The 23,656-nt window shown below is 47.2% G+C and overlaps 1 protein-coding gene across 2 annotated transcripts; it reads right to left on the bottom strand.

Annotated features, from left to right (window-relative positions):
- Positions 1–1,543: 1,543 nt before the first annotated feature.
- Positions 1,544–16,765, bottom strand: LOC138747401 (uncharacterized). 2 transcript variants are annotated; one of them, XM_069906576.1, is made up of 5 exons: positions 16,603–16,765; positions 8,949–9,885; positions 6,129–6,317; positions 4,131–4,269; positions 1,544–1,618 (listed from the first exon to the last, which is right to left on the bottom strand). In XM_069906576.1, exons 1-5 carry the CDS (start codon positions 16,682–16,684, stop codon positions 1,583–1,585), a joined length of 1,383 nt encoding a protein of 460 aa, XP_069762677.1. In that variant the 5' UTR covers positions 16,685–16,765; the 3' UTR covers positions 1,544–1,582. The 2 variants fall into 2 exon arrangements, with proteins under 2 accessions (XP_069762677.1, XP_069762676.1); XM_069906575.1 differs by lacking the exon at positions 1,544–1,618 and adding an exon at positions 1,969–2,969.
- Positions 16,766–23,656: the final 6,891 nt, after the last annotated feature.

Below are 23,656 nucleotides of genomic sequence, written 5' to 3'. Positions count from 1 at the left end.
TAGGGCGAAGGGCCGAGGGGCGGACCGGGTAGGGCGAAGGGCCGAGGGGCGGACCGGGTAGGGCGAAGGGCCGAGGGGCGGACCGGGTAGGGCGAAGGGCCGAGGGGCGGACCGGGTAGGGCGAAGGGCCGAGGGGCGGACCGGGTAGGGCGAAGGGCCGAGGCGCGGACCGGGTAGGGCGAAGGGCCGAGGCGCGGACCGGGTAGGGCGAAGGGCCGAGGGGCGGACCGGGTAGGGCGAAGGGCCGAGGGGCGGACCGGGTAGGGCGAAGGGCCGAGGGGCGGACCGGGTAGGGCGAAGGGCCGAGGGGCGGACCGGGTAGGGCGAAGGGCCGAGGGGCGGACCGGGTAGGGCGAAGGGCCGAGGGGCGGACCGGGTAGGGCGAAGGGCCGAGGGGCGGACCGGGTAGGGCGAAGGGCCGAGGGGCGGACCGGGTAGGGCGAAGGGCCGAGGCGCGGACCGGGTAGGGCGAAGGGCCGAGGCGCGGACCGGGTAGGGCGAAGGGCCGAGGCGCGGACCGGGTAGGGCGAAGGGCCGAGGCGCGGACCGGGTAGGGCGAAGGGCCGAGGGGCGGACCGGGTAGAGCGAAGGGCCGAGGGGCGGACCGGGTAGGGCGAAGGGCCGAGGGGCGGACCGGGTAGGGCGAAGGGCCGTGGGGCGGACCGGATAGGGCGAAGGGCCGAGGGGCGGACCGGGTAGGGCGAAGGGCCGAGGGGCGGACCGGGTAGGGCGAAGGGCCGAGTCGCGGACCGGGTAGGGCGAAGGGCCGAGGGGCGGACCGGGTAGGGCGAAGGGCCGAGGGGCGGACCGGGTAGGGCGAAGGGCCGAGGGGCGGACCGGGTAGGGCGAAGGGCCGAGGGGCGGACCGGGTAGGGCGAAGGGCCGAGGGGCGGACCGGGTAGGGCGAAGGGCCGAGGGGCGGACCGGGTAGGGCGAAGGGCCGAGGGGCGGACCGTGTAGGGCGAAGGGCCGAGGGGCGGACCGGGTAGGGCGAAGGGCCGAGGGGCGGACCGGGTAGGGCGAAGGGCCGAGGCGCGGACCGGGTAGGGCGAAGGGCCGAGGCGCGGACCGGGTAGGGCGAAGGGCCGAGGCGCGGACCGGGTAGGGCTAAGGGCCGAGGCGCGGACCGGGTAGGGTAAAGGTCGAAGTGAAGACCAGGTAGGACGAAGGGCCGAGGCGGACCGGGATGGGTGAAAGACGGGCAGACAGACCTTGTCGGGTGAAGGGTGGTGGGTTGGTCCGTGTAGGGTGAAGACCATAGGGATGAAGGGGGAGGGGCGGACCGTGTAGGGCGAATGTTGCACGTTGCTGAACCGCTGAGCGTTGATTGACGGACTGGGCACCAGGGCAGATTGAGGTGGAGGGAGACGGGACTGTGGTGATATTGGGTGAAAACCCCGCGACCAGGTTGGGTGTCGGCCCAGTGGTGAAGATCCTCAGGAGGGAGGGTGGGAAGGTGGGAGGTGCGTGTGTGGGCGACATCAGACACTTGGGAATCCCTGCGACCACACCACTCGCATCCATTTCCCCTTTATTATCTTGCTTCCCACTTTTGACCCCTGTTTGTGCCGTTCAGTTTTGTTCACCATCTGACTCTGGATGTAACACTGGATGGATTCTACAAGGGGGAGAATAACACGGAACATTCTCAAACAAGGAAGAGGAGGTCCACCATTATCTTCTGGCTGGCACAGAAGTGCCAATGCACAGGTCAGGAAAAGGTTGCAGAGAGTTGTGAACGGCCTGCGGCATCACGGCCACCAGACTTCACTCCATTGAGGATGTCTACAAGAAGTCTTAAGAAAGCAGCCTCTATTCTCAAAGACCCCCACCACCTTGGCCACTCTGCTACCATCGGGGAAAAGGTCCAGGACCCTGAAGACGGACACTCAGTGGCACAAGGACGGCTTCTTCCCCGCTGCCGTCAGATTCCTGAATGAGCAATGAACCCCAGACACTGCCTCACTTTGACTTTTTTGCTGTAATTTATTTTTAAAATGCAATTGACAGAAATTATTCACCTGTGATACTACTGCAAAACAGCCAAGTTTGTGACAATCCTGACATTAAAATTTGATTCTGATTCTGAAGGTGTGTGCTTGGAGCTGATTCACGGAAAGGCCTTTTTTAATATAACTTTGTGACTCTTAGAAGCAATCTACACGCAAAACTTGTTGAATTCTTTTCTCACTGATTTTAAATTCACTGGTAGAATGAGGGAGTCTTTGAGAAGGCTGAAATATTGCCCATGAGAAGATGTGGAGCACCTGGCTTCAATAATGATTGCTGCCCTAGTGCTCTTGGGCAGGAAGTTCCAGGATTTAGACTCAGTGACATTGAAGGAATGGCGTCGTGTTCCTCAGTCGGGATGGTGTGCCACATTGAGAGGATCCTCTAGCCTAGACTGTAATGTTTACATGCAGCTTCCTCTTCTTCTTTCTGGCAGGATGGGTTTCTTTTTCTGAGAGGGATGAAGCTGATACAAAGAAAATCTGCAAGAGGCTGGTATCTATTAAGTACATAAAGGCACTGGAGAAACTCAGTAGGTCACACAGCATTCACTGGAAGTAAAAGGGAGTTGACATTTTGGGCCTGAGCTCTTCTTTGGTTCCTTGACTCAGGACTGAAACGTTAACTGCCCTCTGCTTCCTATGAATGTTGCGTGACCTGCTGAGTTTCTCCAGCATGTTTTAGTGCTGCTCTAAGGCTGTAACTACCACGTGTTTTGCCGATGATGCACACTGCAGTTCGAGGATGCAGGGAATGAATGTTCAGGATCTTCATCCAAGAATCCAAAGCCAAAGTCCTTCCAAAGTTGCGTTTACAAACATCGTCCTGCCCCTCCCTTGAGCGCACTCAATCATTGCTCATCGGAGGTTGAGTTGAAGCGAAGCCTCACATCCTCAGGGTTGATGATTTCAAACTGCCGTCTGTTCTGTTCTCCAAAGAATGCAAGAATCATGAGTAGCCTATGTGTGAGGAAGACAGACAATGTCACAGGAGCCACCGACATTTTATTTCAGACAGTGAAATCCGAACTTAAAAGTTGCGCTGGGTTGCATACCATGTGCACCCAACCACAAACCGTTTGCCTATTGTGTGGGGCACTTCCCTTGTGCCAGAACCTCAGAAGAAATCCAATTAGTCCCCAGAACATTATACATATCTCTTTTTCAATACGGAATCCAGTTTCCTTTGGAAAGCTTTTAATGCATCTCCTTCCACTCCCTCTGCATTCTGTGTAAGTCACTCCTCGCGTAGAAAATAAGTCCTCTTGTCTTCACTCCAATGGTTTTGCCAGTTCTTTTAAAGCCCTGTTCTCTAATTAGTGACAATGTCTCTCTCACCTTCTCTCTCCCCCATTACTGGAAATATTTTTACGTTGGATTCAAGGAAAATAAGCTTATAAGTTGTGAAGATAAAATTATTCAGCAAGACGAGTTAAACAAAAAAATCTGCAGATGCTGGGTACACACAAGGTCAAAACTGCTGAGTTTCTCCAGCACGTTTGTGTCTTATTATTCTGCAAGGACTGTTTGTGAGTTTGGGGCTTTGGGTGAGTAGAATGTTGAGCTCTCCTGTTTCTTTACTTCTCTAGGAATCTTCACTTAGTCACCCCAGCTGAGCAATTTCAAGAAATGCCTACCCTTTGTGGGGATACTGTCACTTCTCCACCTCTGCTTTTGATGTCTCCTGCGGTGTTGCCACCAGGACCTTGAAGTAGAGTGGAGTTGTCAGAGGCTATCATCCCCAAGGATGGAAGGGGAGCTGCAGACACGATGCCTGTGACACGGACGTGGTCCGGGAGGTAAAGATACATCACCTTATGATAATATGTATGGTAATAGAAAATCTATGTATTACTGTAAGATTCATTATGAAGAAGGGCTCAGGCTTGAAAAGTCAGTGATACACCTTTACCGCTTTTGGATGCTGCAAAACCTACTGCAACATTTCTGTGTTTGTACAAAGACAGGGAAACCAAACTATAATGGGATCTGAGATAAAGAATGAGTATTTTAACATTCAGGCTCTGTTGGACCTGGACCTATTTTAATAACAAACAGGTTAAAGATAGCAACTGGAAAGAAACAAAGAACTGATAGTGTGTACGATCTTCACGTGATTACCTGGGTCAGGTGATTCTCACTGACTGGCACGCATTGGGTGTCAGGGCTACATCTAGCCAATGGCGAGTGATATCCCTGCTGACGTATTTCGGAAGAGTAAGAGGAGTTGCCTTGAGGAGCTGAGGAAATCCACAGCTTGCTGAATAAACAGAAGCACAAGTTAAAAGGGCTGCTGTGCCCAATGATGCAGTCACCTTCTTGTCTGCCTTTCCTTCACACACAGGACAAGTGGTCAGGTCAACTGGGCAACAAGAGGCTTCTCCAACTGAAAATTAAATACAGCAGGGTAAACATAATGCAAGGACATCTCCCAAATTATTATAAGGAATTATGTTGCAGAAGCTATTGGTCAAAGGGCTGATTGAAATTGAGCTCCCTAACCTTATGGTTGTGTCCCAGATGTGAAGCTGACATCACAAGCTGGCACAATGGGCAGAACATATCAAATCTATTTCTGGGACATCATATTTACCCCTCCCCGTGTAAAGTTGCACATTCCTGCCGGGTACTTTTCTGCATATCCTGGTGAAGTAAATGTTCCTCATGTGTGTAACTGAAGCAGGACAACAGTACTCAATCCAAACACACTCTGCTGGAGGGACCCAGCAGGTTGAGCGGCATCAGGACCCCATCCCAATTTAGCATTGCAGCTCAAAACCCACCATCATTTTTCTCCCTCTGATGCTGCTCGCCGCAGGCTCTTCCAGCAGAGCATGTTTGGCTGAAGATTCCGTAGTCTGTGTATCTCTCCAAAAAATGCCCAATCCAGTTATTGCAAAGCTCCTCCTGATTATGTTCTAATGAGAGCAATGGATGAGGAGTAGATCCAGAATCTGATATCACTCCTCCCTCGATCGGAGGTTGCTCAGGCAAATATTAGGAGCCAATTTTCGCCACGAAAGTTGTCATTAATGAAACGCTACAGGGATTTATAGAAATGAGAAACATCCTGAAGAGCAAGAAAATAGCATTTGGCGTCCACCTTAGAACTCTCAGCTGCTACATTCTTCCTACATTGATGTATGGCTGCAAGTCATGGACCATCACGAGTGCAATGGAAAAAAGGATCAATGCAGCAGAGATGTGGTTCCTCAGAAGAATGCTCTGCAGACCATATAAGGACAGGATAGCAAACGAAGAAGTTCTACAAAGGACAAAAACAAAACGTACATTACTTAAAAGAATCAGAAAACAGAAATCAAAATTATTTGGACACATCCTGCGAAGAGACACATTAGAACATTTAGATACAATTGGAAAGATGGAAGGAGAAATATAGAAAATGAAAATGATCGATGGATTAACCTCGTGGTTAGAATCAGGGGAGGTCACAACTATAATTCGGAGGGTCAGAGACCGGGATGGATGGAGAGACATGATTATCCACGCCAAACGGCAAGGCGCCTGAACTAACGGATTAAAGTTCAACCTACATCACAGAAAATCATGGCGTCTAACAGCATAGAAAGAGCAACCGGGACCACGCTGCCAACTGCAATGCCATCTACGCTATTCCCAGTTACCAGCATACTTTGGGCTTATACGATTCAGTGACCCAGCGCTAGCACATTCATCCATAAACCACTGAGCTATCAGTTTGGCCCAACTGGTGGCACATTCATCCTTCATTCAAGGTTGCGGATCGCTCAGTTCTGCATGTAGCATTATCACGTGCCAACAGCGGGACTGTTGGAAGTGCTGCCCTTTGATTAACCTCAGACTCTGTCAGCCTGTGGATATTAATATTCCTGTGATGGCAATAGGAAATTTCCCTGGATTTCCAGCCATCCATCCGGCCACCTTGAGCATTCAGAGTCACCTTCTCACTCAACTGTTTGCAGAAGGTTTCAAGGCACAATGTGTCTGAGGTTTTGGTCAGCACAAGCCAAGGATCCCACTAGGCGTACTAGCTGGTTCCATTACGCCAATTTCTGTCTAATAACTGGTGCCCTTTACCAGTTTATTGATAGGGAATGGAGCGTACTATTGGTCACCAACCTTCTGGAGTCAAATCTTTGCTGAATTTTTTTTAGAGACCGTAGCTTTATGGCAAAGATCAGTATCAGAGTGAAGAACAGGAGAGCAACAAGTAAGGATGCACCAAGCAGGATGCAGATCAGCTGAACCTCCGTGAGCACTGTTTGACATCGATGTCCTCTGTACCAGCTGTGATCCTTCGCACTGCACCTGAACACACAGATGAGGAGATGCAGGAGGGATCATAAATGGTTAACATTTAAAAATAATCAGAAATTTTGAGCTCTATGGTGGGAGAGGGTTCAACTTCAGGATTGAAGGGTGCCCGCTTAGAACAGGGATGCGGAGGAATTTCTTCAGCCAGAGGGGGGTGAATCTGTGGAACTTGTTGCCACAGGCAGTTGTGGAAGCCGGGTCATTGGGTATATTTAAGGCAGAGATTGATAGGTTCTTGATTAGCCAGAACATCAGGGGTTATGGGGAGAAGGCTGGACAATGGGTTTGAGTAGGAAAATGGATCAGTAGGGCAGACTTGATGGGCTGAATAACCTATTTCTGCTCCGATAGTGAACAGTCATTTGGATGTAATTGGACAGCATGGGTTTGTGGGCTGAATGGGCCTGTTAACATGCTGTATGTCAAAGTTTAATTTAAATTTAAAATGTATTTGATGAATATAGGAGGGAAGGTGGAAGGGAAAGAAGCTGAGGTGATGGGGAGAGGGCAGAGAACTAATAAGGGATGTTTTCTGAGAGAAGAAGGAAGGGAAGGGGGTTGGGAGGTGGATAAAGGATGAGGGAAAGCAGGGTCGGTGCCGGTGGAGGGGGAGGAGCCATGATTCAGTCGGTGCCGGTGGAGGGGGAGGAGCCATGATTCAGTCGTGGCCATCCCTGGCTTTCAGACCTGCCCCAGTCCCTCCTGCATCAGTAGTGTCTAGTTTGACGCATGCTAGCGACTCTCCACCTGCCTCCAGCTGCTTCACTAGTGTGTGTCAAGCTTGATGCAATTAAAAGAGCACCCTCTTGTCCCACTTTAGATGAATGGCTTCAACGACAGATAGGCTTCTGCTAGCACCTCCCCCTCCTCCCCCTTCTGCTAGCACCTCCCCCCCCACCCATTGGCAGGTTGGTCCCTGACCCCCTCCCCCAACTCGCTAATGTCCCCCTCTAACATATGTTCTGGCACCGACCCTGATGGTAAGAGAAAGGCTGGGAGGAAGGGTTTAACAGGAATTGATGCTGTCATGTTGGAGTCTGATGCGGCAGAATATGAGAATATGAGGAGTGGTCTCAACTTGGCAGAACATGAGGCCATGGTCAGACATGTTAGTGAGGCAATGGGACATGAAATTAAAGTTGTTTGCCTCTGGGACAGACCGAAGGAACTCAATGAAATGATCTCCAGTCTGAGTCCAGCCTTCCTGATGTAGAGGAGGCAGTATCGGGAAAAGCAGTTGCAATAGATGGCCCCAACCAGTTCACATTGTGTACTGTCATCTAGCGGTGACAGGGCTAGATACCAAGGAGGTGATTGGTGGGAAGGGATGGCTGGACAAGGAAGTTGTGAAGTGAGCGATCCCTTTGGAGAGTGGAGAGAGGAGAGAGGAAGATGTGACTGGTGATAGGATCACATTGAAAATGGTGGAAATTGAGGAGAACAATGTTGGATGTGAAGGCTGGAGGGGTGGTAGGTGAGAACAAGGTGAATTCAGTCCTTGTTGCATCTCAGGGCAGAAGGGGCCAAGGCTGAGTTAATGCAGTGGAGGGAAAGCCACATTTTCTGAAAAAGGAAGACATGTCGGCTGCCCTGGAATGGAATAGCTCATCTTGGGAGCAAATGTGGCAGAGACAGAGGAACTGAGGGAAAGGAATTGAATCCTTACACTGGACAGGGTGTGAAGAGGTGTAGTCGAGGTAGCTGCAGGAGTTGGAGACAGAGACAAGAAAGTGAAGAGAGTTACCAGAGGAGGCCCAACTAAATTTGAGTTCAGGATGGAATTTGGTTGTAATAAGGATAAAGTAATTGAGGTCATTATGGGTGCATGAGGGCAGCACCAATGTAGTCGTCGATGTCACAGAAGAAGAGTTGAGGAGGCTGGCAGCATATTTTGCACCATATATCCAATGTAAAGGCAGGCATAGCTGGAGTCTATGTGGGTAACCATGGTTACTCCTTTGATTTGGAGAAAGTGAGATGAGTCAAAGGAGAAGGAATTGAGGGTGAGAACAAGCTCTTTCAGTTGGAGGAGGGTGGTGGTGGAGGGGGACTGATGAGGTCTGCTATTTAGGAAGAAGCGGAGAGCTTTGAGACCTTCACTATGGTTTCATGGATAGAGATGTACAGAGATTGGATGCCCATGGTGAAAATGAGGTGGCCAAGTTCAGGGAACTGAAAGTTGTAGATGAGATGGAGAACAAGTGAGATATTACGGATGTAGGTAGGGAAGGACTTGACCAGGAGAGACAAAATGGAGTTGAGGTAAAGTGATATGTTTAGTGGAGCAGAAGTGCATGGAAATTATGGATCAACCAGGGTAGTTGGGTTTGTGGATTTTGCATAGAATGTAGAACTGGGCAGTGCAAGGTTGGGAAACAATGAGGTTAGAGGTCTTCATAGGGAGATTACCAGAAGGGATGAGGTCAGAGATGATATGTGAGATAGGGCTTGATGTTTTTTTGGTGGGGTCCTGTTCACGGGGTAAGAAAGAGGAAATATCTGAGAGCTGTCCTGACCTTGACAAGGTGGAGGTCAGTGCACCAGACCACCACAGCACCTCCCTGTGGGTTTGGATTGGTGTGGAGAGGGTGGAGGAAAATTTGTTCTGAAAAGAATTCTTCGTACCTGCAAATCGCACCAACATCTTCTATGATTCCACATGCACCTCCATTGTAACAATAATCAGGAATCACTTCACAAACTGACCAGCAGGAGTCATTGACAAGGATATATCCTGGAGTACAAGCATTCCAAGAGTGTTTTGAGCTCTGGTTTGCATTTGATTCAGTAATCAATATCAACTGGATAGGCCAATGCTCTTGTGGTGTTGATGACACTATTGGTAAGTTTGATGTCTCCTCTGAATTGATGTTGCTCTCAATCACCTTTCTACTGTTGGTTGAGGCCCCATCCTTTGATGGCAAGACTCTCTGCAAAACTTTGTTAGATTTTGTTGGGACAAAGCTATGGTCTGAATGAGGGTTTGATGTTTGCAATGTAATCATATGTTCTTTATTATCACTAGAAGGAGGCCTAATTCTGTGGCTGGATGTTTGCGTCGTGCCTTCAAATTCCTTCCTAATTTTTATTTGAGATTCACGGTTGGTGTCACGTGGATCAGGTAGCAGATGATGTAAACCACTCCCTTCCATCACCTCACTGACAGAAGAAACAGTTGTCAGAGCGTGAATCCTAGAATTTGACTTTGTGTGCCTGTTACTTTGAGGTAGAAGTCCAGACTCGAGAACACAACAGGTATTTGTTTGTCTATCCTCATCCTGGTCTCTGCCTCCATCTTCTATCAGGTCAAGTTGGACAGGGCTGGACATCTCAAGGACAACATCCCTGACTTCTCTTTGTGATTTGTGAAAAACAATGGTTTCAAACTGAGAGCTTTCATCAAAGATGACAGGGTCCTCAAAATAATGGCGGTGAACAGTGACAGGCTCTGCCATAGACTGTGAGGGAGGTGACTCATAGGATGTGCCTGGCGAGTGGTCTCTTGCTTGTCTCGAACCAATGTAAGCGGCAATCTCGTGGGGAGCAGCAGAGATTCCATGACCTGTTCAACATTCCAACACTAAATACAGGTGGTTAAACACATCCAGCCCTTATCATTACTAAAATATAACAAGTATTATAAGTGGGGCCTTAACCGGACTCCCAATATGTCCAAACAGATTTTGAATTAAATATTTACAAATTTATGACATAATGGTGTGGTTTGACATGACGACAGAATCTTTTCACTCATGACATCAACCTGTCAGTAACACAATATGAAGAACAGAGGTATCTTGGGGTCCAGTTCCATTGATCCCTCAAAGCTGCCACGCATCGACAGGGTGGTTAAGAAGGCATATGATATATTGGCTTTCATTGGTTGGGACGGTCTCGCAGTAGTCCATAGGAGGTAAAGGTGCATAAACAATATTTCAAGTCTGAGCCCTTTGATAAGGTATGAGCTAAAAACAGACAGGCACCTGAATAAAATGGTTGGGGAGGAGGGAAGGAAGGGGGGGGGGAGCACAGGCCAACAGGCAAAAGGCCAGAAATAGACCTGGAGAGAAGAGCAAGATTGATCAGGGGAGGGGGGTGGCTCTGTGAATGCGGAGATGGACAGAGGGAGGAGGGGGTGGAGAGGGAGGAGAGAGGTGAGGGAGAGTTGAGGGGGAGAGGAAGAGTGAGAGGGAGTGAGGAGTGAGGGGGTGTCAATGGAAACTAGAGAAGTAAATGTCAATGCCATGAATATGAGGTGCTGCTCCTCCAATTTGCAGGCAACCCCAGTCCGGCAGTGCACAAAACCATGAACAGACCTGTCGGCATTGGAGTGGGGAGTCGAATTGAAATATGTGGCCACTGGGAAATACCTGGCAATGCAAAGAAGCCCAACAAAGTGATTTCCCAGTCGGTGTCTAGTCTCTCCGTCAGAGAGGAGGCCACAATGGGAGAATGGGATGCAGCCGATGACCACCGCAGATATGCAAGAGAAGTGTGGCTTCACTTGGAATGGTGATTTGAGAGGAGAAGTGAGTGAAGAGTAGCACTTCATGGGGCCACAGGGGAAGGTGCCAAGTGGGCATCTGGTGGGGAGGGAGCAGTGGACGAGGGAGTCATGGATGAGTGGTCCCCGCAGAAGGCGAATGGGAGGAGAGTAGAAGTCGTGCCGGGCAGTGCTGTAGGTGGCAGGAATGTTTGAGTGAAAAGGGCTAATTCAGGCACCTGTCTGCTTTTTTGCTCACACCTTGACAAAAGGCTCAGTCTTGAAATGTTGGTCACTCTTCCTATCGATGCTACGTGACCTGCTGAATTTCTCCAGCACTTTTGAAGGATGAACGGTGACTTGATAGAGGTATAAAGAGATCATAAAGGGCTTAGATTGGGGGGGGGGGGTTGGGGGTCAGTCAGCACCTTTTTTTACTGAGGCAACAATCGCAAATACTAGATGATATCCGTTTAAAGTGAGTGGGGGAAGTTTATGGGAGATGTCAGAAGTAACCTTTTTACACAGAGAGTGGTGGGTGCCTGGAATGCATGGCTGGGGGTGGTGGTGGAGGTCGGAACAATAGGGACATTCAAAAGCTTCTTTGAGAGGCACGTGATGTCAGTAAAATAGAGGGTTATGGGTGTGAGGTAGGGAAGGGTTAGGCTGTTGTGGAGTAGGTTTACATAGGTCAGCACAATATCATAGGTTGAAGATCCTATGCTGTGTTGGAATGGTCGATGGTCTTCGTAATATTTGGAGATGCTTCCCTGTTTTGAAAGGGTGGCACTAAGATTCCTGGCATTTGAAAGGATGGATAAGTTTGCTGACCCGGGGGGTGAATTGGAAAAGTTTATATTCCATTCAGTGGTCTGTAGTTGGAGGCAGTGTCTCTTTTGAAGAAGACTGGTACTGACAAGAGAGATTCAAAAACCTTTCACCTCAGGTATAAAAGAACTACTGCACTTAGATTATGACTGAGTTAGCACAGTGTGATTACAGCACCAGCGACTCAGGTTCAAATCTGGCGCTGTCTGTAAGGAGTTTGTACGTTCTTCTCATGTCTGCGTGGGTTTCCTCTGTGCACTCACCCTTCAAAATGTACGGGTGTTATAGGTTATTTGGGCAGCATGGGTTCATGGGCCAGAAGGGCCTGTTACCCATGCAGCGTGTCTAAATTAAATTAAAAGTACAGTACATAGAATGTTACAGCACAGTACAGAACCTTCAGCCCACGATGCTGTGCTGCCCCATCAAATTCTACAGGTGTTCCTGCTTGGGAAGCAGCGTTGATTAATGTGGCCCCTCTTCCTAACTAAACGAATCAGTCTGTGGCTTTCTATCAGCTGCAGCTCCACAGGATTCCACAGACTGCATCCAATGAGAAGACGCAAGAGCACAGTTAACAACACCAGCAGTTTGAAATAAGACTTGTTCACGCAGCTGGGTCCCAGAGACCTGGGTTAGTGCTGGAATTGGAGCTGAGCGTAGGCAGTGTAGTGGCGTGTCGGAATAACACTTCTCCTTGTGCTGCTCAGGAAAAGGTTTATAAATTGAGTGTGCAGATTGTGTGTGGTCCTTTGGACACCACACAACTTCCCACCATGACAGGACAGTCCTCGTGACATTATGAGGGGACGCTGAGGAACCAGAGGGGGATTGGGAGGAAGTTGAGCAGGAACCTTGGGGTAGCCCACTCAAATACTTGCCGCCTGGCTATCTCTGAGGAAATCGTTCATACATTTATCAGTGACCACAACCTTAGTCCTTTCCTTCACATGGTAATTTCCCACTTTATTTTCATTAATTCAATGATACTTTAGAAGGTCCTTCCAGCTCATTGAAACCCATGCTCCCCAATTACACTCAATTAACCTACTACCCCCGTACATTTTGAAGGATGGGAGGCACCTGGTGGACGCACACCCAGGTCATGAGCAGAACTTACGGGCAGTAACAGATTCTAACCCAGGTCTCTGGCGCTATAACAGCATGGTGCTAACTGTGTTCAATCAATATTGCAACCGCCAGCTGGCCACAAACACAAAAGAAACATTCCAAATTAGTTTATAAATCAAGCATTTTCTGTAACTCAGAAGCATCAAACTAAGCACTCTTACTTCCGTGTGGATTGAGCTGTCCATCTACTCCATTAAGGGATCGAGGCCTGAGTGGAGGGGACTATATACAAGTGTGGAGAACGACATAGTAGCTCCCGATCTGAGCCCCTGACTGCAGATTTCACCTCCTCAGGGTGAGGTGAAGATTGCCAGGACGATGCTGGGTGGCTAGGACAGCAGAGCCCAAGCCTGGCACAAACTGTGGAGGTTACTGAGACATCTGGACATGGGAAACTCTCCTGGCCCCTTCATTGCTGAAGGGGATTTGCAAAGTAGCAATCTGAGCTTGTACAGAGCTGTCAGACCTAATTTCTTTCTGCAGCTCTGTAACTCTGCACGCCACTGTGTTTTACTGTTCTACACTCTTTATTAGTTTGTAATGAGTGGGCTCATAACAAATCTGTGAGTTCTCCACTCACAGTCCTAAAACTGAGCAGGCACGTTAACATCAAATCTAAGAGATAGGAGCAGGAGTTGGCCATCCAGCCCTATCGAACCTTCCCTGCCATTCAATGAGATCACGGCTGATCTGATGATAGGCTCATCTCCACCTTCCTGCCTTTTTTCCATATCCCTTAATTCCCCCACTCTGTAAAAGTCTATCCATCTTTGTCTTAAATATATTTACTGAGGTCACCTCCACTGCTCCAAAGGGTGCCAAATTCTACAGATTCACCACCCTCTAGGAAAAGCAGTTCCTCCTCATCTCCATCCTAAATCTACTACCCTGAATCTTGAGGCTATGTCCCCAAGATCGGGTCTCTCCCACCAATGGGAACAACTCACCTACCTCTTTCTTATCTATGCCATGTTAACTGGGAAGATAATCAAGACTTAAGGTCCTGATTCAGTGGGTCTGTGAAACCTTGAAATCTGGAGATGTCGGTCTCCAAGAATGTGACACGATCAGATGGGTTTGGTTTTGGGGACGTGAGATTGGTTCTGTTAACAGTGTAAGACTTGTTTTTCACTGGAAATGCATTTGTTTTAAGAGTTTTAGTAAACTCAGATGTGTAGATTAGGAAATAAGTGCAGGGTCTGATTATACAAATGCGAGCCGTGTGAGATCTTGGAGCTTCTCCTCGGACTGAATCGCGATCGGTGCCCAGGACCCAGGGACTCTCCAGCCAGCCGTCCTCAAAGAACAGAGGGGCATGCAACTGGATTGTTATACTGTTTCTTAGAAGTAGTTCTTTGTTATTCATATAACTTATTACACTTTTATGAAATAGCCTGTTATACCCTTGAAGTATTCTTTCTCCTTCATAGATCCATAAGAACATAAGATATAGGAGCAGATGTAGGCCTTTCAGCCCATCAAATCTGTTCCCCATTCCATCATGAGCTGGTCCATTCTCCACTCAGCCCCACTCCCCCACCTTCTCCCCATAATCTTTGATACCCTGACTATTCAGGTACCTATCAATCTCTGCCTCAAATGGACCCAACGATCTGGCCTCCACAACTGAATCATCTCAAACTTACTTATTTTATCTCACTACTGTTAGGTCTGCTTTGTTCATGAATGAGTGAGACAAACACCAGGCTGAGTCGAAATCAGGGTTCTTTGTTCTTTATTACCGGATTGTAACACTTGCGACTAAACATGTTAGTCGGAGAATGCATTCTGCCGTTATCAGCAAAATGGTGATTTTTTATACCCTTGGATACATGCTTAGAACATCATCATATCATTACTTGTCCAATGACTAAAACTGTTGCTATCCTTTCCCTGCTAGCTTCCTGCCTCTCAATCCATCAATGTCTCTCTTATCTTGTAAGTACAAGGATGCATTTACATCTTGTTACAGCCCTGTACAGGGCAGGGTAACTCCTTACACATTCCCATCTCATGATGTTTTACCTTACACTACCGGGTTGACTAGTTGGATTCTCCCATCACCTCTCGGGACATGTGACAATGAACTTGCTGCACTTGAGGTTGTCACACCATCTGTGCACAGCAGGAGATCAGCCTTTGGTTCAAACCAGAGGAGGCAGTGGAGGACAAGAATTGTGGCCACAAAGGGATCCAGGAGCGAAACACTCCAGGATTACACAACTCCAGCTTTCTGCACCATTCCACACACATCAGAACTTTTATGATTTTTACTGATTTAATGAATTTAAAAGAAAAAAAAGTGGGTGGAAGCAGTCTGACTGACGAGGACGCAGTGCTGAGGCAACTCGACAAGCCAGGTTCAAGGGGTTGCCGAAGGCACTTGGTGGTCAGCTGAAGGTCTAATTGATGACGTTCAAGTTTATAATCCACATACAACCAGATGAAACAGCATTTCTCCAGAACACAGTGCACAGCACCTAATAACCACACTTCATGCATATTTAATTTTAATTTAGTTTAATTTTGACATACAGTGGAGGAACATATCCTCTGGCCAATAAGCCCCATGCTGCCCAAATACCTCAATTAACCTATGACCTTGGTAAGTTTTAGAATTTTTAATAAATATATATAAATATTTTGGGATGGTTTACTGATTCCTGACTTGGATGCTCATGTTCTTCTCTCCCGATGGAAGTAGCTCAATGGCATTGTGCACAGGACTGAAATGGTCTTAACAATTCTTTGAGTCCTATTATGCCATTGATAGAAGAAAGGGAGACCCCAGTGGTCTTCATGGCCATTTTGATGATCCTCTGCATTGACTTCCGGTCCGATGCTTTCAGCTCCTGTCCCTCACATTGATGCAGCCGGACAGAACACTCTCAATTGTGTTCCTATAAAATGTTGTCCCCTATGGAAATGTAGGTGCTGCTGTCAGGTACCCAGTCCTGGTTCACTCTCCAAGAGCCATTGTTCACTACCAATGACTGCGACCCCAGGTTGTCCAAAGTCGTCCACTGCAGAGCTGCAATGTTGGTGGATTTATACAGTGCTAAAATGCTGGGGGGATCAGCATCAGTCATCTCCCCCGAACCTCAGTGGGGCGGCCACCAATCCCATACAATGAAGAGTGGTCTCTGCTGTCGTGTGACCACTGAGTAGAACTGACATCCTATTTCCTCATCAAGTGGAATTTCAAGGTTCAACCATATTAGTCTATGAAGAGCAGGGGAGCTGTCTCCATGTCAGAACCTCATTCATTCCATAATCAACATCTAAACTCAACAGTTCAGTCATTGAAACCTTGCTGTGCACTCATGGGCTTCTGCATTTCCCACAGTATAATTGGAGCATAGCAGTTAGAACAACACTGTTACAGTACCAGCGACCCAAGTTCAAATCTGCCACTCTCTGGAAGGAGTTTGTATGCTCTCCCTGTTTCTGGGTGGGTTTTCCTCAGGGGTTCTGGTTTCCTCCCACCCTTCAAAACATACAGGGGTTGCAGGTTAATTCGGTGTAAATGGGCAGCATGAGCTCGTGGGCTGAAAGAGCCTGTTACTGTGCTGAACGTCTAAATTTAAAATTCAATGAATTTTAAAAAAACTATCTGTTTGAGAAAAGATTGATTGCAATGGAAGACAGAATTCAAGCAAAATTCAAACTAGCTTTCACACACTGGAACCTATAACATTCCCCATTTATCCATCTAATTGTTCATACAATCCTAGGATTATACTCAGGTAAAAAGACAGGTGAGGAGGCAAAGCTTGCAATGGTTTCGGGGTGGGGGGGGGTGGGTGGGTGGGGTCTGGAGGGGATGCAGAACCTTACCTTCAAGAAGGAGGATGAGAAGCATCAGACGAAACATCTGAAATGTCCTGCCAGTGTTGTACTGAACCACTGGCTGTACCATGGGTTGGTTCACAGAGATGCTAGTTTTACTTGGATCCTTCTAACCCGTGAGTCATGTTGAGCCGAGTGTTACACACACCAACGAGTGCTGCTGCCTTTTCGCTGTCTCGAGGCATTAGGACGACAGCAAGTCTATGATGTGGTTATTGGCACGGTGCTGAGATAATTGGATACACATTGCATCTTTGCTTTTGTTCCTATATTCACTTCAACGTGACTGCAACTTAACTCTTCCTGTTCCACCCTTACACTTGTTGACTAAGTGAGCACTGTTTCTCTTTTTGATACCACACCAAAGACGGGAAAAAGAGTGGGTGAGGTGCCAACTCTCCTCAGACAAGTGGACATTTTTTAAAATTTGTGAACTTGCTACTAACATTTTTCCAAAAAATGAACTTTATTCTCAATGAAATTATGTACAAAAGAAAACTGTACAAAATCTTTTCTCATGCTCACTGTCACTTTCATACAATGTACACGGTTACATTCATTCTCTAATTTGTCACAACTGTGGCCCCTAGTCATTTCTCTCCCCTCTGTTATTTGAGGGGCTTCCCCTCCGGCCTCTGCTCTTCAATGACCAGTGACCAAGGACTCTAGACTGTTGTCCTTCCCCATAGCCCCTCACGTTGGCTGTGCCGAGCCTCACTGCGTCCCTTAGCACGTACTCATGCAGCCTGGAATGTGCCAGTCAGCAGTATTCCCTCAGTGACATTTCTGTGAGCTGAAAGACCAACAAGTTTCAGGCAAACCAAAGGGTGTCTTTCACTGAGTTGATGACCTACTGTACTTGGTACAAAGGTCTGCTGAGTAAGGTCGCCACTAGCTTTTAACCCCACCTGTACACAGATGCGACTAACCTGGTCTCACATGTGACTGACATTGAATCCTATGATCCATACCCAATAGCTTGACAATGTTTTATCCATTGAAATCCCAGAACATTACCTGAGGGAGTGCAACAGACAGGAAATCTGTGGGATGGGGAAAAAAAAGTCCTAATTCAAGAAGTATTACTTCTTTAAAGGTAAATTGGAGACTGAGGAAAGTATTTGGTATGTCACCAAATACTCCTGCAAACTTCTACAGGTGTACCATGGAGAACATTCTGACTGGTTGCATCACCATCTGGTACGGAGGTGCCAATGCACAGGACAGGAAAAAACTACAGAGAGTTGTGAACTCAGCCAGGAACATCACAGGCATCTGTCTCCACTCCATCAAGGACATCTACAAGAGGCCGTATCTTAAGAAAGGAGCCTCTATCCTGAAGGTTCCCCACACCCACCATGCCCTCTTCACTCTTCTATCATCAGTAAGGAGCTGCAAGAGCCTCAGGTTGAATACCCAACAATGCAAAAACTGCTTCTTCCCGTCGCCATCAGGTTTCTGAATGGACAATGAACCACAGACACTGCCTCACTTTCTCTTCTCACACAAATTTTTTTTTGAATTAAAATATAATTTATAGCAATTTTGCATTTTATGCTGGCACAACACAAGAAATGTGACATGTTCATGGCAATAAATTCTGATTCTGGTTTTGAATCTGATCAGCTCTGAACTGCAACCTCACGGTAACAATGTTCTTTTCTCGAACCCAGACAAGGTCCAGCAAACCTTCATTCCGATTTTGATCAGCATTATTCCAGTGGCTTTGCACCAATGGACAGAGATGGAATTTACCATAATCTAGACATCTGGGCTGTGCTTTGCTGTTCACCTTGCAGACTATGTGATGAAATCAATCAAGTGAATGAAAGTAGTTTAAGAATTCTCCCCATGCTCAGAAGGATGGATGTATCTGCATTAATAATTCTGGAAGTAATTGGTACAAGAATCAATTCTGACGAGGAACACCTTCACTCAAACTGAGTGGTTGCTCTGGAATGTCGATGAGGATGGTCGTCTGTAGAGTGGATTAGCTGCCTGGTGAGCAGGCCTTGATGAAGAAACCAGGCAGGAAGCCATGAGGTCACTTTGTGCTTTGTGGCATCCAGCTCAAGTTCCAGGACTCCCAGTCTGGCCCCCTCAAGGATCTCAAGTATCTGCACAGCACTGACCACTACTCTCCTTGAAAATTTACTTCAATCACGGTGTCTTTTGCGTTTTAATCAGATGAGAAGATCTTTATCCTGAATCTTGCACCAAAGCTGGAATGTTGGAGAAAATAGATTGCAGTCAGTGTTGGCATAAGGGGTTGAGTTTAACCACTGAACCAGACCTCTTTCAGTGACCCATACCATTTATGGATCTCTGTTTGTTTGGGCAGAGAGGGGAAGATTGAACTGAGGGTGGGGAGGAGGGGGGGAACAGGAGAGGTGGAAGACCAGGGAAGAGACAACTGGTTGAGGAGGCCCGTATAGATGATGAGGTGAAGGCAGTGGTGCAGATCATTGCCTGGGACTTGTGATGATGCCTGGGAAACCCTTTAACATCCCCCCCCCCCCCCCCACAGCAAACATCAAGCCTCTAGTTCAGACCTAGTTCAGATTTTGAGTCCAGGATAGAAGAGACTAGACAGATCATTGGGAGAAACAGTTGGAGGGTGGCAGAGGAGGTGTATGTGCCGGGGGAGGGGGGGTTGGCAAACTTGGGGAAATGATTGTAAGAACCTAAAGACCTGGTAGGGACTTGGGGATAGAGCTATCACAAAAGCTTCATACAATTATCTACATTATTGAGTTTTTGCAAAGTACTTGTTCAGCTGTATCAAGTAGAATTTTGGTGCATTTGTATATTCTGAAATTAAACGTTATTGTTGTCATTTCACCCCCATTTCCTGACAGGTTTCTTCCTCTCTCTCTTTGCCTCTTTTCGGTTCTCTCTCTCTAGTTTCTCTTTCAGACCCCAGCACTGCCAGCCTTTGTCTCCAATCACCCACTCTCCCCGTTCGTGACTCATCTTCCCCACCTCACCCCTGGGGTTTTCTTGCCCTTCTCTCTCCCTCTGACTGGGATCTGCCAATCATCTGTCACTGTCCATCAAGACCAGGTCTTTAGGTTTCTACAGTCATTTCTCCAAGTTTACCATCCTCCTGCTATCCACACGCACACACCCTCTGCCTCTGTCCCTCTCGCGTCCACCAATCCCACATGGGCCTCTGCCCTGCCCCTCCTACCCCATCACCTTTACACTGCTTTGTCTTCCCTGCATTCCAACTCTTGGTGAAGGACTCCAGAACAAAATGTTGATCACTTTTTCTCCTGATTCAAGTTCAAGTTTATTATTATCATCTAATTGTATAACTGGACAAAACAATGGTTTTTGGTCCTTGGTGTAAAAACATGCAAACACATAGATAGACATGGCACACAGATTTACATTTGATTTATATACAGTACATGTATATAAATAAATAAATAAATATTATTAAATAGTAGCGTCTCGGAGGGGTTTTATGAGCAGTTCGACCCTCTACTCAATCCACTGATGTTTAACCTCAGATTCTAACATCTGTGGTCTCCTGTGTGCCTCTCAAAACACCCCACTCAGGTAGGGACAGACCCTTTAACATCCCCCCCCAGCAAACATCAAGCCTCTAGTTCAGACCTAGTTCAGGTTTTGAGACCAGAGATGTTTATGTCCCTTGTGTACATGGCTGAATGTTGTCCATAACATTAACCAAGATAATGCCCTGAGTCTGCCGCATCTCATCTCTGCAAACCTAATGCACCAATGTGATGGTCACAGGGTGTATTTGGGTGGTGTGGGGTCGTGGACCAGAAGGCCCTGCTAGTGTAGAAGTCTCTGTGAGAGGTTGGCCCTGAGGTGGTCTCTGCAATTGGATCTCCTCTGACAAAGGGTTAGAGACATAAAACATTAACCCCGTTCCTCCTGAATATCCCCTCTTTTTTATTTCAGATTTCCAGGATCTGCAGTATTTTTTATTTGGATTTATTTTTCTTGGCAGCCTTGTGGGGCTTACTCATACATGTACTTAAGTTAATAAATGTTTATATGCTTGTGGAATGATAATGTATGATTAGCCAAATGCAGGGTGTTTCAGGAATTTGGAAGGAAATTTGAGTTTCCATAGCAATGCTCAGATCTGATTAATGAGAGTTAATGAAAGAATTTCCATTACCATTCCAACTAATCTCTCCCTTCGAACCCATTGGTTTTAAAGGTGGACAAAAACTCCATTGAGTCATTACTGGGAAAAGGCCCCTAGGCCCCTAATTCTGTGAAGCAATCAAAAAACACCTGTTCATATTCATCAGACACTCATCTAACTTTGTTCTCCCCACACTCTCATAAAATTCCCCCACAACACCGGAGGTCAGGTTTGAATCTGGATCACGTAACTATAAGATAGCAGCACTAACCGCTGCAGCACAGTGCCATCCGAGTTGATTCCTCATTAGTAATTCCTTCAGCTGATAGTCAGGATGACAGTGGTCAGTATTGAAAGGGGACTAGAAATTTGAACATTGTGTAGGCAGAAGGTCAGAGCAAGGACCCAGAATTGCCAAACAGGGTGGTATGGATGGCATGGATACCACGGATGGCATGGTGATTAGTGCAAAGCTATTTCAGCACCAATGACCTGGGTTCAAATCAGGTGCTGTCTGTAAGGTGTTTGTACATTCTCCTTGTGACCTGCGTAGGTTAACTCCGGTTCCCTCCCACCCTTCAAAACGTATGGGGGTTGTAGGTTAATTGGTCATGTGGGTGTAATTGGCTACCACAGGCTCCTGGGCCAAAAGGGCCTGTTACCGTGCTTGTGTCTCTTAAGTTTTAAAATAAATAGAAGGCCTTGCGCAATTTCACTATCCAAGCCTGAGGTCATTTGACTGATGACTTGTGACACCAGCTGGAAGAAAGAGCTAGGTTGAGGGATTGATTGTATTTATTGTCATATGCATAAGTAGAATGTCCATGTACACTGAAATTCTTACTTGTTGCAGTCAAACAAGTATTTTTTTAAAAAAGAAAAAAATTCAAACTGTACAGATTAAATTACCACAGTATAGAATGAGATAATAAATACCCCATATTTCATGATATAAGATGACTCGTGTATAAGATGTCTCCTTGAATTTCCATGTAAAATGTAGTTTCTGATCTATATTTGTTGTATAAGACTGCCCCAAGTCTGGTACTTACTGCTGACCAGTGGAGTATTTACCCAGAAAAAGCTTTAAATTTTATTAGTATATTTTAAAATAAACCAGTGTCTTCTCCTTGATCAGACATTTTAAAGCCTGAACAGAGCCAAAGGCAGTTGACTGAACGGATGGACCGCACGAAGGAGTGCTAAGTCTTATCCATGGATAAGGTTTGGATTTTATACTTGGCGTAGGGAGTGCTGAGTCTTCATGGCTAAGGTTTGGATTTTATTCTTGGCGTGAGGGAGTGGTGAAACTTCGCCGTTAAGATTTGGATTTTAAACTTAGCGTATAAGACGACCCCTGGTTTTGGGGTGAATTTTTAAAGTTTGGACTGTCTTATACGGCAGCATATACGAAGTTCACAGTTAAAGTTTCTGCAGAAGGATGGGACTAATCATTCATTAAAATCTAATTAATGGTACAGAGAATAATCAAAAGAGCTAATGAGATATTGGAATTTAAATCCAACAAATGGAAGATAAGGGGGGAGCAACTAGATGGAAGACAAGGGGGGAGCAACTAGATGGAAGGCAAGGGGGGAGCAACTAGATGCCCCCCAGTTGCTCTGATTCAAACTTCCATCACCACCGATACCCAGCCCCCTGCCCATGCACCTTCCCACTTGCATTGTGTCAAAATCCTGCAACCATGGGCTCGGGCCCAAGATGGAGGGCCAGTGTTTAACAGCAGCCTCAAGGGATTACAGACTCTGTGGGAGCAGAGGGCTGGTGTAGGGCATCAGAAAATAGGGAGTCAACCTCCTCATTTGAGATGGAGCAGCAGAGGAGATGATCCTACAGGGTGGTGACCATGGCGGTGGACCAGTGATGGATTCTGAGGCTGAGGAACCCACATGCGGTGGGATGTTGGTGACTGGAGGCGAGGAACCCATGCAGGGTGCGGCTGCTGGCAACTGTCGTCAAAGGACTCCTACCAGGTGGCGGACTGCTGGAGACTGGCTCATGACTGACTGACAAGTTACCAGAACCGGGATGTGAGTGGGTCCTAAGGGTGGCTGCTGAGGGCTTCCTGATCACGGTGGAGGTTTGGATCTGGAGCTCAGGATGCCGATGGTTTGGACTGAAGTCTGTGTAGCAGTGAAGGCTCCGGGAGGGCTGGAGACGAATCCATGGTTCAAGTGAGTGTTTCTGAGTTTCCGTCTCCCGTTGCTTTCATTCCCTTTCCCATTCCAACTCATAAAAGTGGTAGAGAGGATCACTGGGTTCTCCCTCCCCCCTGACAGGAAAGAGATGCAGGAGGATCAGAGCCAGCACCACCAGGCTGAGGAACAACTTCCTCCCATGGACAGTGAGAATGCTGAACGACCAAAGGAACTGATAAAGCAACTCGGAGACTCCACTATTGATTAATAATATTTACTTAAATACATGTATCTATGCACTGTACTTGTTTGTATGCTCGTTTGCTCTGTTTTGCACTGTGGACGCTGTTTTGTCGGGTTGTTCTGATATAATTAGAAGACAAGTAAACTTGAACTTGAACTCTGACCTATCTGCCTTTGGTCCATGACACCATACCAGCAAATCCTGGTGTAAACTCAAAGGAATCTCGTCTCATCTGCTGTCTGGGCACATTACAACCATCAGGACTCAATCTTGAATTCAACAATTTTGACCAACCAGCCTTTCCTGTTTGCATCCAATAAGAGCTGAATGTAATCCATTCAGTTAAACAGAGAAGTCTGCAGATGCTGGGGTGGAGTGCAGCACACAAGCATTCTGTAGAAACGCAGCAAATCATGTAACATCCGTAGGAAGTAACGGGTCACCAACGTTGACGGCATAGGGACCCTTGGTGTTCAAGGTTAAGAGGAAGAGAGAAGTGTATAGCAAGTATTC

The sequence above is a fragment of the Narcine bancroftii genome, chromosome 12, assembly GCF_036971445.1.
Source record: "Narcine bancroftii isolate sNarBan1 chromosome 12, sNarBan1.hap1, whole genome shotgun sequence".
Taxonomy (NCBI): Eukaryota; Metazoa; Chordata; class Chondrichthyes; order Torpediniformes; family Narcinidae; genus Narcine; species Narcine bancroftii.
This window is presented reverse-complemented; position numbering and strand designations above follow the sequence as displayed.